This window comes from Telmatherina bonti (assembly GCF_933228915.1).
Source record: "Telmatherina bonti genome assembly, chromosome: 9".
In the NCBI taxonomy this organism is placed as follows: domain Eukaryota; kingdom Metazoa; phylum Chordata; class Actinopteri; order Atheriniformes; family Telmatherinidae; genus Telmatherina; species Telmatherina bonti.
In genome coordinates this window covers 38470199-38486970 of record NC_136627.1, presented here as the reverse complement: position 1 = coordinate 38486970, position 16772 = coordinate 38470199, and the positions used below count along the sequence as shown (strand labels likewise).

General features: G+C 50.6%; 1 protein-coding gene across 1 annotated transcript in view; it reads left to right on the top strand.

Moving 5' to 3' along the window:
- The window catches only part of LOC306760294 (uncharacterized protein), a gene marked incomplete at both ends in the record, with an annotated part of 71205 nt that overhangs the window by 13190 nt on the left and 41243 nt on the right, over positions 1-16772 (top strand). The window contains 3 exons of the mRNA XM_079246094.1: positions 4267-4338; positions 16385-16519; positions 16648-16692. Of these exons, the coding sequence (XP_079102220.1) occupies positions 4267-4338; positions 16385-16519; positions 16648-16692 (252 nt within the window). The remainder of the gene's footprint in view (positions 1-4266; positions 4339-16384; positions 16520-16647; positions 16693-16772) is intronic.

Sequence of the window (16772 nt, the reverse complement as noted above, 5' to 3'; positions counted from 1 at the left end):
GGGCAGCCATCTGCCTCGACTGGTTGGGGTGGAGAGGACAGGAAAGACAGATCAACATGTACAACTGCACTTATTCAGGAAGACCTGCGGAAAAAAGGAGAAATAAGTTAGAGACGCAATATTGTCATATATTTATACATTAATATATTAGAGAAATAGAGCGAGGTACTTCTCAGTGCATCAGGTAACATCCCCATTGCTACATAAGTAATGGATGGCTAGACTACCCATAACTATAAGAGCAATGAGCAGAACCTGGACAGTTGGGTCCCGTACATGCAGACTCCAACTCAGGAGATACTCATATCCTAACTATAAGAATCATGGAAAAGGAAGGTTTTCAGCTCCATCTTAAAGGTGTGGAGGGAGTCTGCCTCCTGAACCCACGGTGGGAGCTGGTTCCATAAGAGAGGAGCCTGATGGCTAAAGGCCCTTCCTTCCATAGTACTCTTTGAGACTCTGGGAACCACCAGTAAACCTGCAGTCTGAGAGCCAAGTGCTCTATTTGGAATATATGGAACTATAAGATCTTTTATGTACAATGGAGCTTGGTCATGGAGAGCTTTATATGTGAGGAGAAGAATTTTAAACTTTATCCTGGATTTAACAGGGAGCCAGTGTAGAGAGGCTAAAACTGGTGAAATATGATCTCTCCTGCTAGTCCTCATCAGAACCCTCGCTGCAGCATTTTGGATCAGATGGAGACTTTTCAGGGCTTATTTGGGACAATATTTGCACTTTGTTAAGTTCAGACAGATACTCTGGGGCTTCAGACGCTTAAAGACAAAAGAATCTTAAAATCAACCCGGTACTTGACTTGAAGCCAGAGAAGTGAAGAGAGTGCTGGAATTATGTGCTCACGTTTGCTTGTTTGTATTTATTTCTCTTTGGATCACCTCCATCACCTGAGATAGATCTTTACCTGAACAGAATAAAGTTGTGTTGTCTGCAAACAGAATGCATTTCAGTTCTTTAGAAACCTGTACTTTATCATTCACGTACAATATAAACTATTTTGGTCCAAGAACTGATCGTTCAGGTACTCCACATGTTATACTATTCATGTCTGATATCACATTTTGCATCTGAACAAATTGTTTTCTGTTTGCGATATAGCTAGCCATCCATTTCAGTGTCACCTCTGAAACCAAAACCCTCAAGCTTCTCAAGCAGAATGGAATAGTCAGTGGTGTCAAACACTTTCTTTAGGTCTATAAAATACTTATAAGATCATTTTTTCATCCATTGCAGTTGATATTTCTTCAGTCAGATTGCTGTTCAGCGTTCCTTCCAAAATCCATCCTGACTGTTACTTAATATGTTATATTTATCTAAGAACTTTTCTAATCTTGTCATAAATAACTTTTCTCAATTTTTCAAGAATTGTGGTAATAATGGCCGTCAGATGTTTGTCACTGTTTTTATGAAGTAGAATAACTTTGGCTGTTTTCATTTTATCAAAAAAAAACTCCTGATCAAAATAGTAAATTACATATATATATATATATATATATATATATATATATATATATATATATATAAATATCCAAATGGGTCAATTACCGCTTCAATTATATATTTTATAAATACCACATCTTATTCTTTACAATCTGTTGATTTTTTATTCTCATAGGTTTTTACTATTTCTTTTTTCTCAGTCTTAGTAGGAAAAAAACTATGCATCTTTCTACTATTCCCAGTAGCTACATGGATTTTATCCATTTCTGGTATTTTTGTAGCAAGACTGGGACCTGCATTTACAAAGTAGTTAAAATTATCCACTATTTCTTTTAAGTCAGTAACTTCTAACCCTTCTTTCATGAAGTAATTTGGAAGATGCGGTTTTACCTTATTCGTGTCTATTACTGTATTTATAATTCCTGTTTCAGTTATTTTGCTATTACCAACAGCATAGGAAACCAGAGTACATGCAGGTAAATGGTCACTTACATCCGTCTTTTAGATTCCACCAGTTATATGTTCTTTTTAAAAGTGTGTAAAATATTATCAGTACTAGTTGCACTTTGCACCATTACTCTTGTTGCTTTAGTCATTAAAGGAATTAAATTTAAACCATAAATAGAGTTCATAAAATCACTAGATGACCTTAATCCCTCTGGATTGTCAAGGTCAATATTGAAATCTCCACATACAAGGATACTCTCGTTATTAATTTTGTCAAATATCTCAACCAGTATATCATTAAATAACTCTACACAAGATCCCGGTGTTCTATAAACAAAACTAATAATATTTTTAACATTTTCATGTTATTTTAACCATGATTATCTCCATAATATCATTTAAGGTTGTCGAAATTTCATCCAAAACCTTACATTTTAATATAGAATTCATCTACAAACTCCTTTTTATTTTTCCTGTTTAGATAGAACATCTCATATCCCTATATCTGTATATCGCCCACATTATCATCTTTTAAATAGGTTTCTGTTGCCTCTATTTTACCTTTTCTTTAATTTTTTAAATACTCTTTCATCTTCAATATATTGCAGTTTAAACTTCTAATGTTGAAATGTATGCTTGATAAATGGCCTTCTATCATCATCATGTCATCGAGTTGCTTCTCTGTATAATGCTCACAGTTTGACAACATCACTTAGAGTTTCTTTGTCTAGATCATAGATCTTATAGTCAGAATCCTCCTGATAGTGTTTAGATATGTACATGATAGCAAAAATACAGTTTGGACATTGTGGTCATAGCTAGTAGTGGTCATAGCTAGTTCTTGATTCCTTATTCTGTTAACTAGCTTTTTCATCCCCTTCTGTATTTTTCCAACTCTTTTATGTCCCTTATATATCCTCTTGTTCTTGATCCATACTTGAGCATTTCTTATCCAAGTAGCTGTGATTTTTTTCTTTCCTTAATAATCTTTCAATATCCCCATTTTTGTTAAATGTTCATTAGTATACACATTTGACCCCATCAATTGTTTTGCTTGCATCAATATTTCATTCCTTTGCTTCCTTCCAATGAATTTTACGATTGCTGACTTTGCTTTTTCCGACGTTCTGGGTAAAGTGTGACAAAGGGAAATTGCTTCGGGCTTAATGTATATGACTTCACAATGTAAAAATCTGACCACTTGTTCTCGTGATTGCAGCTCTTCTCATGAATCATCTTCATTCGTTTCCGAAGTTGTTGTTACCCAAGTCATTTAGTAGAAAAGTTTTTTTGCCAAGGAGCTTGCAGGTGGCAGAGATAAATTCAAAGTGAGTGTCAGATGAGGGCAGAGCACGCTTCAACGAGCGGAGGTTCCAATGGTTCCTGCCGCGTTTTCCAGATCGGACACGACAGATGACAGGACATAGCAACAGCTGATCCACCAAAGAGTCGGAACTGTCGTAGCCTTCAATGTCTTGGAACACCAGCTGGATCCATCTGTCCCTGATCTTCCATGTGGAAAAAGCAGAACTGTCCAGATTAATCAAATTTCTCCAGCAATCAGAGACGGAGACGGATTCCAAGTGATCCTCTATCTTTTGTCGAACACCTCCACGGTTACCACATCTTCTGCGGCGCTTCTTGCAGGTGAGGTAGAGTGAAGAATGCCTCAGGAAGGGTGGGACTTCCTCGATACACGGAGGAGATCTTGCCAAAGGATTATGTTTCACAAAATAGCACCCGATTTTTATCAGAGTTTGTCGGTCATACGCAAGAAACAAACAAATAAAAGAATTTCAAAATCAATCCGGTATTTGACCGGAAGCCAAAGAAGTGAAGAGAGCATCGGAGTTATGTGCTGACGTTTCTTTGTACCAGTGCAAAGTTGGACTGCTGCATTCTGAACCTCTTGGCAGGTCATGCAGTACAGTGAACACACAACGAGTGACAGACGGCAAAAACATCTTGGTGCCATCTTGGAGACACTCAAACTGGACAAATGGACAAACATGCTTGTTAACTGCAGTTTGATTGGAGATAGAGCACCGTTTGGGATAACACCTTAAAACTACCATTGAAGAAAAAGTAATTACCTGTAGTGCATCATGGCTGCACACATACATGAAAACATTGAACATTCACTACATAGTATACCCATCTTTCAGCTAATACCCCGCCTAGCAAGTAAAGGTACGGTTGCTGTGGAAACGCACCAGAAATCAGGGTTTACTGAAACAAACTAGGCCAGCTAGTTGAAACCAAAACGTGCTGTCTGGGAAAATGACAAATTTTATAAACATTTGTTCTGGATGAGCCTCATAGTGATCTCACTGCAATGAATTTTTTTGATGTGGTTTCCAGGGCGACCAGACGGAGCAGTGCGGTGGGCGGGACTGCACCAACCGTCGATGTTTTGCAGCCAAAGGAGCAAGGGTGAGACTCCGCCCACAAACACAGTCATTGACAACAGCCAATCGTACCTTGACTGCTACAGCGTCATATTGCCCCCCTCCCCCCCGACATTAGCAGACTTGTGACAACTTAACTGGCAGCTCGTAAAACACAAACACTGTGAAAGGAGGAGCTGTTGGATGGAATGTGTTGGAGTGAAATTAGCCAATGTTTACCTTGAACTTAGTCAGCAGATTCCACACAAGCACACACAAAGCGACTTGCAGATAGTTCCTCTGAGCTTCTGTTTCCAGAAACATCTTTCAGCACAGATAAACACCCGCCGACCTTGGAAAGATGTTTCCAGTCACAAGGCAGTCCGGGTGTCCTCAGAAAAGGTTCAAGGAATCAGAACAAAAGCAGTTCTGCTGTCGCTAATGTGTGACTTTATCACATGATTATTTTCAGCTTTTAGAAAATAAACATGGCCGACACTGACATTAAAAACTAACCAGGTTTCATATTTTCAAGTGCTTCCTGTTAGGAATCTGGGTTCTGTTGACCTATGTCTAGTACAACATGTTCTGCTGCAAGCAGAATTACCAATGCTAACATGTAGCATAGTAGCATGGGTCAACTGAGCTGCATGACTCAGCTAAAAGACCAAATTCAATAAATTTCAATTCAACTTTATTTATATAGCGTGAAATCACGGCAATGCCATCTCAAGATGCTTTACAGACAGAGGGGAAAACATAATGAAGGCCAATTCATAACAGCCTATATAAGGAAACCAACAGATTGAGTTGAGTCCAACTCAATCTCCCATCCTGAGCAAGCACACTGGCGACAGTGGGAAGGAAAAAACTCCCTTTTAACAGGAAGGAAACCTCCGGCAGAACCCGGCTCAGGACAGGCAGCCATCTGCCTCTGCTGTGTGGGGGGAAGAGGACAGAAAGACAACAGACAACAGGAACTGCTACTCCCGGCCAGGGAGACCTGCTGAGACAGGAGACATACATGTTAATGATGCAACACTGTCATTGGGGGGGGGGGGGGGGGTAAAAGAGAGAGATAAAGAGAAAGAAGCTCAGTGTATCAGGAAATGTCCCTCAGCAGTCTAAACCTATAGCAGCATAACTAAGGGATGCTAACCATCCCTAGCTATAGGACTTATCAAAAAGATAAGTCTTCAGCCTAGTCTTAAAGGTGGGGAGGGTGTCTGCTTCCCTAACACTAACTGGGAGCTTATTCCATAAGAGAGGGGCCTGATAACCAAAGGCTCTGCCTCCTGCTCGGCTCTTTGAGACTCTAGGAACCACAAGTAAGCCTGCAGTCTGCGAACGAAGTACTCTGCTTGGTATATAAGGAACTATGAGGTCTTTGATATATAGTGGTGCCTGGTTGTGGAGGGCTTTATATGTAAGGAGAAGGATTTTAAATTCTATTCTAGATTCAACAGGCAGCCAATGAAGAGAGGCTAAAACTGGAGAAATATGATCTCTCCTGCTGGTTCTGGTCAGGACTCTGGCTGCAGAAGTCTGGATCAGCTGAAGGCTTTTCAGGGCATATTTAGGACAGCCCAGTAATAGAGAGTTACAGTAATCTAGTCTCGAAGTAACAAAAGCATGAACCAGTTTTTCTGCATCACTCTGAGACAGAATGTCCCTAATTTTGGCTATATTACGTAAATGAAAGAAGGCTGTTTTAGTAACCTGCTTAACATGTGGGCCAAAGGACAGGTCCGAGTCAAATATTACTCCAAACACAGTTCAGGAAGAAAGCACCAATACTAACATTTAGCATAACAGCATGACTCAACTAAAAGACCAAACACAGTTCAAAACAGTATTTTATATAAGGACACGTTGTTTATGTCTTATTGGGAATAAGATGTGTTAATAAGATTTGGGAATCATTGAATTATGGTTCTATTAAGTTTATTTGGCCAGAACTTGTACATTACTGTTTGCATCGGGGATCCTCCAAGGTACAGTGCTGCAGAACCAGGATGAGACTCTATCAAAACTGAAAACAAAGTGGTCACTGATTTAGAATAATGAGTGTTTTCTTTGTTTTCTTTTTGCTGCATTCTGGAGAGGATAGCTGTCAGAAAGCATACACGCAGCCTGAAATGTTCAACAAGTGATGGGAGCCAATGGAACCAAGTTAGCTGGAGCAGGTGAAGACTGTGTATGGCTAGCCGGATCGGGTGGAGACTGCGTATGGCTAGCCGGAGCGGGTGGAGATTACGTAAGGCTAGTTGGAGCGGGTGGAGGCTGCGTACGGCTAGTTGGAGCGGGTGGACACTGAGTATGGCTAGCTGGAGCGGGTGGAGACTGCGTACGGCTAGCTGGAGCAGGTGGAGGCTGCATAACGCTAGCTGTAATAGGTGGAGGCTGCGTATGGCTAGTTGGAGTGGGTGGAGACTGCGTACGGCTAGCTGGAGTGGGTGGAGGCTGCGTACGGCTAGCTGTAATGGGTGGAGACTGCATACGGCTAGCTCGAGCGGGTTGAGACTGCGTACGGCTAGCTGGAGCAGGTTGAGACTGTGTACGGCTAGCTGGAGTGGGTTGAGACTGTGTACGGCTAGCTGGAGTGGGTGGAGACTGCGTATGGCTAGCTGGAGTGGGTGGAGACTGCGTATGGCTAGCTGGAGCGGGTGGAGGCTGCGTACAGCTAGCTGGAGCGGGTGGAGACTGCCTACGGCTAGCTGGAGTTGGTGGAGACTGCCTACGGCTAGCTGGAGTTGGTGGAGACTGCATACGGCTAGCTTGATTGGGTGGAGGGTGTGTATGGCTAGCTTGATTGGGTGGAGGGTGCGTATAGCTGTAGCGGGTGGAGACTGCGTATGGCTGGCTGGACCAGGTGGAGATTGCGAAAGGCTAGTTGGAGCGGGTGGAGGCTGCGTACGGCTAGTTGGAGCGGGTGGACACTGAGTACGGCTAGGTGGAGCGGGTGGAGACTGCGTACGGCTAGCTAAAGCGTGTGGAGACTGCGTAAGGCTAGTTGGAGCGGGTGGAGGCTGCGTACGGCTAGTTGGAGCGGGTGGACACTGCGTATGGCTGGCTGGACCATGTGGAGATTGCGTAAGGCTAGCTGGAGCTGGTGGAGACCGCGTACGGCTAACTGGAGCGGGTTGAGACTGCGTACGGCTAGCTGGAGCTGGTGGAGGGTGCGTATGGCTAGCTTGATTGGGTGGAGGGTGCGTATAGCTGTAGCGGGTGGAGACTGCGTATGGCTGGCTGGACCAGGTGGAGATTGCGTAAGGCTAGTTGGAGCGGGTGGAGGCTGCGTACGGCTAGTTGGAGCGGGTGGACACTGAGTATGGCTAGCTGGAGCGGGTGGAGACTGCGTACGGCTAGCTAAAGCGTGTGGAGACTGCGTAAGGCTAGTTGGAGCGGGTGGAGGCTGCGTACGGCTAGTTGGAGCGGGTGGACACTGCGTATGGCTGGCTGGACCATGTGGAGATTGCGTAAGGCTAGCTGGAGCGGGATGAGACTGCGTACGGCTAGCTGGAGCTGGTGGAGACCGTGTACGGCTAACTGGAGCGGGTTGAGAATGCGTACGGCTAGCTGGAGCTGGTGGAGACAGCGTATGGCTAGCTGGAGCGGGTTGAGACTGCGTATGGCTAACTGGAGAGGGTAAAGACTGCGTACGGCTAACTGGAGCGGGTGGAGACTGCGTACGGCTAGCTGGAGTTGGTGGAGACCGCGTACGGCTAACTGGAGCGGGTTGAGACTGCGTACGGCTAGCTGGACCGGGTAAAGACTGCGTACGGCTAACTGGAGCGGGTGGAGACTGCGTACGGCTAGCTGGAGTTGGTGGAGACTGTGTACGGCTAACTGGAGCGGGTGGAGACTGCGTACGGCTAACTGGAGAGGGTAAAGACTGCGTACGGCTAACTGGAGCGGGTGGAGACTGCGTACGGCTAGCTGGAGCGGGTGGAGACTGTGTACGGCTAGCTGGAGCTGGTGTAGACTGCGTGCGGTTAGCTGGAGCGGGTGGAGACTGCGTACGGCTAGCTGCAGTTGGTTGAGACTGCCTACAGCTAGCTGGAGTTGGTGGAGACTGCGTAAGGCTAGCTGGAGTGGGTGGAGGCTGCGTATGGCTAGCTTGATTGGGTGGAGGGTGCGTATGGCTAGCTTGATTGGGTGGAGGATGCGTATAGCTGTAGCGGGTGGAGACTGCGTATGGCTGGCTGGACCAGGTGGAGATTGCGTAAGGCTAGTTGGAGCAGGTGGAGACTGCGTATGGCTAGCTGGAGCGGGTGGAGACTGCGTAGGCTAGCTGGAGTGGGTGGACACTGAGTATGGCTAGCTGGAGCGGGTGGAGACTGCGTACGGCTAGCTGGAGCGGGTGGACACTGACTATGACTAGCTGGAGCGGGTGGAGACTGCGTACGGCTAGCTGGAGCAGGTGGAGACTGCGTATGGCTAGCTGGAGCGGGTGGAGACTGCGTAGGCTAGCTGGAGTGGGTGGAGACTGCCTACGGCTAGCTGGAGTTGTTGGAGACTGCATACGGCTAGCTGGAGTGGGTGGAGACTGTGTACGGCTAGCTTGATTGGGTGGAGGGTGCGTATAGCTGTAGCGGGTGGAGACTGCGTAGAGCTAGCTGGAGCGGGTGGAGACTGCGTACGGCTAGCTGGAGTTTGTTGAGACTGCCTACGGCTAGCTGGAGTTGTTGGAGACTGTGTACGGCTAGCTGGAGTGGGTGGAGGCTGTGTATGGCTAGCTTGATTGGGTGGAGGGTGCGTATAGCTGTAGCGGGTGGAGACTGCGTAGAGCTAGCTGGAGCGGGTGGAGACTGCGTACGGCTAGCTGGAGTTGGTTGAGACTGCCTACGGCTAGCTGGAGTTGGTGGAGACCGCGTACGGCTAGCTGGAGCGGGTGGAGACTGCGTACGGCTAGCTGGAGCAGGTGGAGACTGCGTACGGCTAGCTGGAGCGGGTGGAGACTGCGTACGGCTAGCTGGAGTTGGTTGAGACTGCCAACGGCTAGCTGGAGTTGGTGGGGACTGCGTATGGCTAGCTGGAGTGGGTAGAGGCTGCGTATGGCTAGCTTGATTGGGTGAAGGGTGCGTACAGCTGTAGCGTGTGGAGACTGCGTAGAGCTAGCTGGAGCAGGTGGAGGCTGCGTACGGCTAGCTTGATTGGGTGGAGGGTGCGTATAGCTGTTGCGGGTGGAGACTGCGTAGAGCTAGCTGGACCAGGTGGAGACTGCGTAAGGCTAGTTGGAGCAGGTGGAGACTGCGTACGGCTAGCTGGAGCGGGTGGAGACTGCGTAGGCTAGCTGGAGTGGGTGGACACTGAGTATGGCTAGCTGGAGCGGGTGGAGACTGCGTACGGCTAGCTGGAGCGGGTGGAGACTGCATACGGCTAGCTGGAGTTGGTTGAGACTGCCTACGGCTAGCTGGAGTTGGTGGAGACCGCGTACGGCTAGCTGGAGCGGGTGGAGACTGCGTAGGCTAGCTGTAGCGGGTGGAGACTGCGTAGAGCTAGCTGGACCAGGTGGAGACTGCGTAAGGCTAGTTGGAGCGGGTGGACACTGAGTATGGCTAGCCGGAGCGGGTGGAGACTGCGTACAGCTAGCTGGAGCGGGTGGAGACTGCGTAGGCTAGCTGGAGTGGGTGGAGACTGCGTACGGCTAACTGGAGCTGGTTGAGACTGCGTACGGCTAACTGGACCGGGTGAAGACTGCTTATGGCTAGTTGGAGTGGGAAGAGGCTGCATATGGCTAGCTGGATTTGGTGGAGACAGCGTACAGCTAGCTGGAGTGGGTGGAAACTGCGTACGGCTAGCTGGAGTGGGTGGAGGCTGCGTATGGCTAGCTTGATTGGGTGGAGGGTGCGTATAGCTGTAGCGGGTGGAGACTGCGTAGAGCTAGCTGGACCAGGTGGAGACTGCGTAAGGCTAGTTGGAGCGGGTGGACACTGAGTATGGCTAGCCGGAGCGGGTGGAGACTGCGTACGGCTAGCTGGAGCAGGTGGAGACTGCGTACGGCTAGCTGGAGCTGGTGGAGACTGTGTAGGCTAGCTGGAGCGGGTGGAGACTGCGTACGGCTAACTGGAGCTGGTTGAGACTGCGTAATGGCTAACTGGACCGGGTGAAGACTGCTTATGGCTAGTTGGAGTGGGAAGAGGCTGCATATGGCTAGCTGGATTTGGTGGAGACAGCGTACAGCTAGCTGGAGTGGGTGGAAACTGCGTACGGCTAGCTGGAACACATGGAGACTGCTTACGGCTAGCTGGAGCGGGTGGAGGCTGCGTACGGCTAGCTGGAGCGGGTGGAGACTGCGTACGGCTAGCTGGAGCGGGTGGAGACTGCGTACGGCTAGCTGGAGCGGGTGGAGACTGCGTACGGCTAGCTGGAGCGGGTGGAGACTGCGTACGGCTAGCTGGAGCGGGTGGAGACTGCGTATGGCTAGCTGGAACGGGTGGAGACTGCGTAGGCTAGCTGGAGCGGGTTGAGACTGCGTACGGCTAGTTGGAGTGGGTGGAGGCTGCATAACGCTAGCTGTAACGGGTGGAGGCTGCGTATGGCTAGCTGGAGTGGGTGGAGACTGAGTACGGCTAACTGGAGTGGGTACAGACTCCGTACGGCTAGCTGGAGCGGGTGGAAACTGCGTACGGCTAGCTGGAGCGGGTGGAGACTGCGTACGGCTAGCTGGAGCGGTTGGAGACTGCGTACGGCTAGCTGGAGCGGGTGGAAACTGCTTACGGCTAACTGGAGTGGGTACAGACTCCGTACGGCTAGCTGGAGCGGTTGGAGACTGCCTACGGCTAGCTGGAGCGGGTGGAAACTGCTTACGGCTAACTGGAGTGGGTACAGACTCCGTACGGCTAGCTGGAGCGGTTGGAGACTGCGTACAGCTAGCTGGAGCGGGTGGAAACTGCTTACGGCTAACTGGAGTGGGTACAGACTCCGTACGGCTAGCTGGAGTGGTTGGAGACTGCGTACGGCTAGCTGGAGCGGGTGGAAACTGCTTACGGCTAACTGGAGTGGGTACAGACTCCGAACGGCTAGCTGGAGCGGTTGGAGACTTCCTACGGCTAGCTGGAGTTGGTGGGGACTGAGTATGGCTAGCTGGAGTGGGTGGAGGCTGCGTATGGCTAGCTTGATTGGGTGGAGGGTGCGTACAGCTGTAGCGGGTGGAGACTGCGTAGAGCTAGCTGGAGCAGGTGGAGGCTGCGTATGGCTAGCTTGATTGGGTGGAGGGTGCGTATAGCTGTTGCGGGTGGAGACTGCGTAGAGCTAGCTGGACCAGGTGGAGACTGCTAAAGGCTAGTTGGAGCAGGTGGACACTGCGTACGGCTAGCTGGAGCGGGTGGAGACTGCGTAGGCTAGCTGGAGTGGGTGGACACTGAGTATGGCTAGCTGGAGCGGGTGGAGACTGCGTACGGCTAGCTGGAGCGGGCGGAGACTGCGTACGGCTAGCTGGAGTTGGTTGAGACTGCCTATGGCTAGCTGGAGCGGTTGGAGACTGCCTACGGCTAGCTGGAGCGGGTGGAAACTGCTTACGGCTACCTGGAGTGGGTACAGACTCCGTACGGCTAGCTGGAGCGGTTGGAGACTGCCTACGGCTAGCTGGAGCGGTTGGAGACTGCGTACGGCTAGCTGGAGCGGGTGGAAACTGCTTACGGCTAACTGGAGTGGGTACAGACTCCGTACGGCTAGCTGGAGCGGTTGGAGACTGCGTACGGCTAGGTGGAGCGGGTGGAAACTGCTTACGGCTAACTGGAGTGGGTACAGACTCCGTACGGCTAGCTGGAGCGGGTGGAGACTGCGTACGGCTAGCTGGAGCGGGTGGAAACTGCGTACGGCTAGCTGGAGCGGGTGGAGACTGCGTATGGCTAGCTGGAGCGGGTGGAGACTGCGTATGGCTAGCTGGAGCGGGTTGAGACTGCGTACGGCTAGTTGGAGTGGGTGGAGGCTGCATAACGCTAGCTGTAACGGGTGGAGACTGCGTATGGCTAGCTGGAGTGGGTGGAGACTGAGTACGGCTAACTGGAGTGGGTACAGACTCCGTACGGCTAGCTGGAGCGGGTGGAGACTGCGTACGGCTAGCTGGAGCGGTTGGAGACTGCGTCCGGCTAGCTGGAGCGGTTGGAGACTGCGTCTGGCTAGCTTGATTGGGTGGAGGGTGCGTATAGCTGTAGCGGGTGGAGACTGCGTAGAGCTAGCTGGACCAGGTGGAGACTGCGTAAGGCTAGTTGGAGCGGGTGGACACTGAGTATGGCTAGCCGGAGCGGGTGGAGACTGCGTACGGCTAGCTGGAGCAGGTGGAGACTGCGTACGGCTAGTTGGAGCGGGTGGAGACTGCGTAGGCTAGCTGGAGTGGGTGGAGACTGCGTACGGCTAACTGGAGCTGGTTGAGACTGCGTAATGGCTAGGTGGAGCGGGTGGAAACTGCTTACGGCTAACTGGAGTGGGTACAGACTCCGTACGGCTAGCTGGAGCGGGTGGAGACTGCGTACGGCTAGCTGGAGCGGGTGGAAACTGCGTACGGCTAGCTGGAGCGGGTGGAGACTGCGTATGGCTAGCTGGAGCGGGTGGAGACTGCGTATGGCTAGCTGGAGCGGGTTGAGACTGCGTACGGCTAGTTGGAGTGGGTGGAGGCTGCATAACGCTAGCTGTAACGGGTGGAGACTGCGTATGGCTAGCTGGAGTGGGTGGAGACTGAGTACGGCTAACTGGAGTGGGTACAGACTCCGTACGGCTAGCTGGAGTTGGTGGAGACTGCCTACGGCTAGCTGGAGTTGGTGGAGACTGCATACGGCTAGCTTGATTGGGTGGAGGGTGTGTATGGCTAGCTTGATTGGGTGGAGGGTGCGTATAGCTGTAGCGGGTGGAGACTGCGTATGGCTGGCTGGACCAGGTGGAGATTGCGAAAGGCTAGTTGGAGCGGGTGGAGGCTGCGTACGGCTAGTTGGAGCGGGTGGACACTGAGTACGGCTAGGTGGAGCGGGTGGAGACTGCGTACGGCTAGCTAAAGCGTGTGGAGACTGCGTAAGGCTAGTTGGAGCGGGTGGAGGCTGCGTACGGCTAGTTGGAGCGGGTGGACACTGCGTATGGCTGGCTGGACCATGTGGAGATTGCGTAAGGCTAGCTGGAGCTGGTGGAGACCGCGTACGGCTAACTGGAGCGGGTTGAGACTGCGTACGGCTAGCTGGAGCTGGTGGAGGGTGCGTATGGCTAGCTTGATTGGGTGGAGGGTGCGTATAGCTGTAGCGGGTGGAGACTGCGTATGGCTGGCTGGACCAGGTGGAGATTGCGTAAGGCTAGTTGGAGCGGGTGGAGGCTGCGTACGGCTAGTTGGAGCGGGTGGACACTGAGTATGGCTAGCTGGAGCGGGTGGAGACTGCGTACGGCTAGCTAAAGCGTGTGGAGACTGCGTAAGGCTAGTTGGAGCGGGTGGAGGCTGCGTACGGCTAGTTGGAGCGGGTGGACACTGCGTATGGCTGGCTGGACCATGTGGAGATTGCGTAAGGCTAGCTGGAGCGGGATGAGACTGCGTATGGCTAGCTGGAGCTGGTGGAGACCGTGTACGGCTAACTGGAGCGGGTTGAGACTGCGTACGGCTAACTGGAGAGGGTAAAAACTGCGTACGGTTAACTGGAGCCGGTGGAGACTGCGTACGGCTAGCTGGAGCGGGTTGAGACTGCGTATGGCTAACTGGAGAGGGTAAAAACTGCGTACGGTTAACTGGAGCCGGTGGAGACTGCGTACGGCTAGCTGGAGCGGGTGGAGGTTGCGTAAGGCTAGCTGGAGCGGGATGAGACTGCGTACGGCTAGCTGGAGCTGGTGGAGACCGCGTACGGCTAGCTGGAGTTGGTGGAGACTGCGTACGGCTAGCTTGATTGGGTGGAGGGTGCGTATGGCTAGCTTGATTGGGTGGAGGGTGCATATAGCTGTAGCGGGTGGAGACTGCGTATGGCTGGCTGGACCATGTGGAGATTGCGTAAGGCTAGCTGGAGCGGGATGAGACTGCGTACGGCTAGCTGGAGCTGGTGGAGACCGTGTACGGCTAACTGGAGCGGGTTGAGAATGCGTACGGCTAGCTGGAGCTGGTGGAGACAGCGTATGGCTAGCTGGAGCGGTTGGAGACTGCGTCCGGCTAGCTGGAGCAGTTGGAGACTGCGTCTGGCTAACTGGAGTGGGTGGAGGCTTCTATAGGAAAATATATAGGAAAATGAAGAATATTATCCGGTGGAGTTCTGAGCTGATCTTATGTTAAAGGAGCTCAGACCTCAAGGATCAGGAGAAGGTCTTCCAGTCTAGCTGGTTCAAGTGTTGGTTTGGATGCCTCCAAGAGTCTCAGACCTGTGACACTCAGTGAGGCCTCAAGACACGGGCCTTCTGGGAATCCTGGTTGGAGCCAGTCCTGGATTTTGACCAGCAAATACATGGATGGTGGATCTGGTTTTCACACAATGTGGTCCAGACCACTGACCCCAGTAAACCACAGGACCTGGACCATATTGTGAGTATACCGGGGAAGGAATCACTGGTCCAGCTGTTCAACATCTGGCCAGACTGGGGCCAGATGTTGAACAGCTGTAATTTTACTTTGGCTCATGTGACGCTGATTTCATTCTGGAGCCAATCAAACAGCTGATGAAGCATCAGATGACTTTTCTGCAAACAGCTGATCGGGTGAAGGATGGCGGCAGCATGTGTCCGCTAAACGGTCGCCGTGGTGACAGACATAACCCGGCCTCCTGTGTGTGAGTCTGTGTGTGTGTGTGTGTGTGTGTGTGTGTGTGTTTGTACAGCTGGGGGCAGCAGACGGGATTGTGGGTCGACGTCCGTCTCGGCGATTTCACAGCTGAGCAGCTTCAGAGAAAGGAGGACAGACAGAGGACTAACAGAGATCACAGCTGTCACATCACATCACACACACACACACACACACACGTCGCTGGTTCACACACACACACACACACGTCGCTGGTTCACACACACACACACACACGTCGCTGGTTCACACACACACACACACACACACACACAGAGCCAGCTTATTGATCAGGGTTTTATGGTCATATTTTGCGACCTGCTGACGACTGTATGAAACCTGCTGCTGTTCAGCATCGCTAAAACGCTGTAAACATCTGGAACTAAACATAATCACTGTAAGATAAAAAACACATTGCATGACAACACGTCACATGACAACATGTCACATGATGATAAACAACTTGAAGGTAACATGAGTGGTTTAACTGGGAACAGGTCAGTAACCTGACTGGTTTATGAAAGGGACAAGGCTGGACATGATTCTCTACTGGAAACCAGTGCATGGACTCAGGAAGATTCCAGAAACCAGTCTGAACACAGTTCACCCTGAGATTACCAGAATCTGAAGGAATCTCTGTACGCTGGCCCCTTGCCGACACCGGCGCCTGGACATAAACATGCAGAGCTGAGTCGGGATTTTGGAAGTAAAACGAGTCCAGTTCATTCTGATGTAATATAATTAATAAGGATAATAAAATAACTGATCAAACATAAACATCAACCAGGTTCAAAGGAAAATAAAAAAAAAAAAATCAGCAGCGCCGTCATCATTCTTTCTTTCGCTGTCTTTGTGCAGGTTGTTGTGTAACACTGCCCTCTGGTGGTCAGGCAGAATATTACAGCTTCCTGCAGCAGCGCCCCCTGCAGGCTGCAGAGTTCATTACAGCGTCAGTCAGGACAACCAGCATCTGCGCTGACCACGTGACTCGTATTTAAAGTTGCTGTGAACCAACAGGGCCCCCATGATGCCCCAGATGTTCTCGTGGGGTCTAACCCACCACCAGGTTTTATCAGCTGCAGTTGGAATCCTGCATCTTTTAGGGTTCCTCTCTGACGGTCCAGTTCTACTCAGCTCTCTTAATTCTGTTTTTCTTTTCCATAATTGGTTCAATCAGGTTTCACCAAGTAGACGTCAGGGTCTGAGTCTAACTGGGGAGGCTCTCGTTTTCGGTTTTTGCAGGTTCCCCATATGCGAGTCTGCATTCTTGTGCTCAAGTTCTGACAGGTCTGATAAGGTCAGCCCAGGTTCTGTCAGGTTCTCAGCTTCTGATGTTCACTGCCTTCTGCAGGGTGCTCCGGGTCCCCTGGGTCCGCAGGGCCCGCTGGGCCCCCAAGGCTTCCCAGGTCCTGTGGGACCTCCAGGACAGAAGGGGCAGAGAGGAGACGAGGGGCCAGCAGGAACTCCTGGACTTCAAGGGAGTGTTGTGAGTAAAACCGGTTCTGCTGTAAAGGAAAATGGCCGACTGACCAATCACAGCTCTGAGAGTTGTCACATGGTCTCGAACCTAACACACACACTTATTTTTTACTTTGTGGCCGTTTGTGGTTTCAGGGATCGATAGGTGTTCCTGGCTTTCCAGGTTTAGATGGAGTACCGGTAAGAAGCCCCTCCCCCTATGAGACCATTTCAGCTCTTCTGATTGGTCCAACAAAGAAGCATCAATTTCACTCCCAACA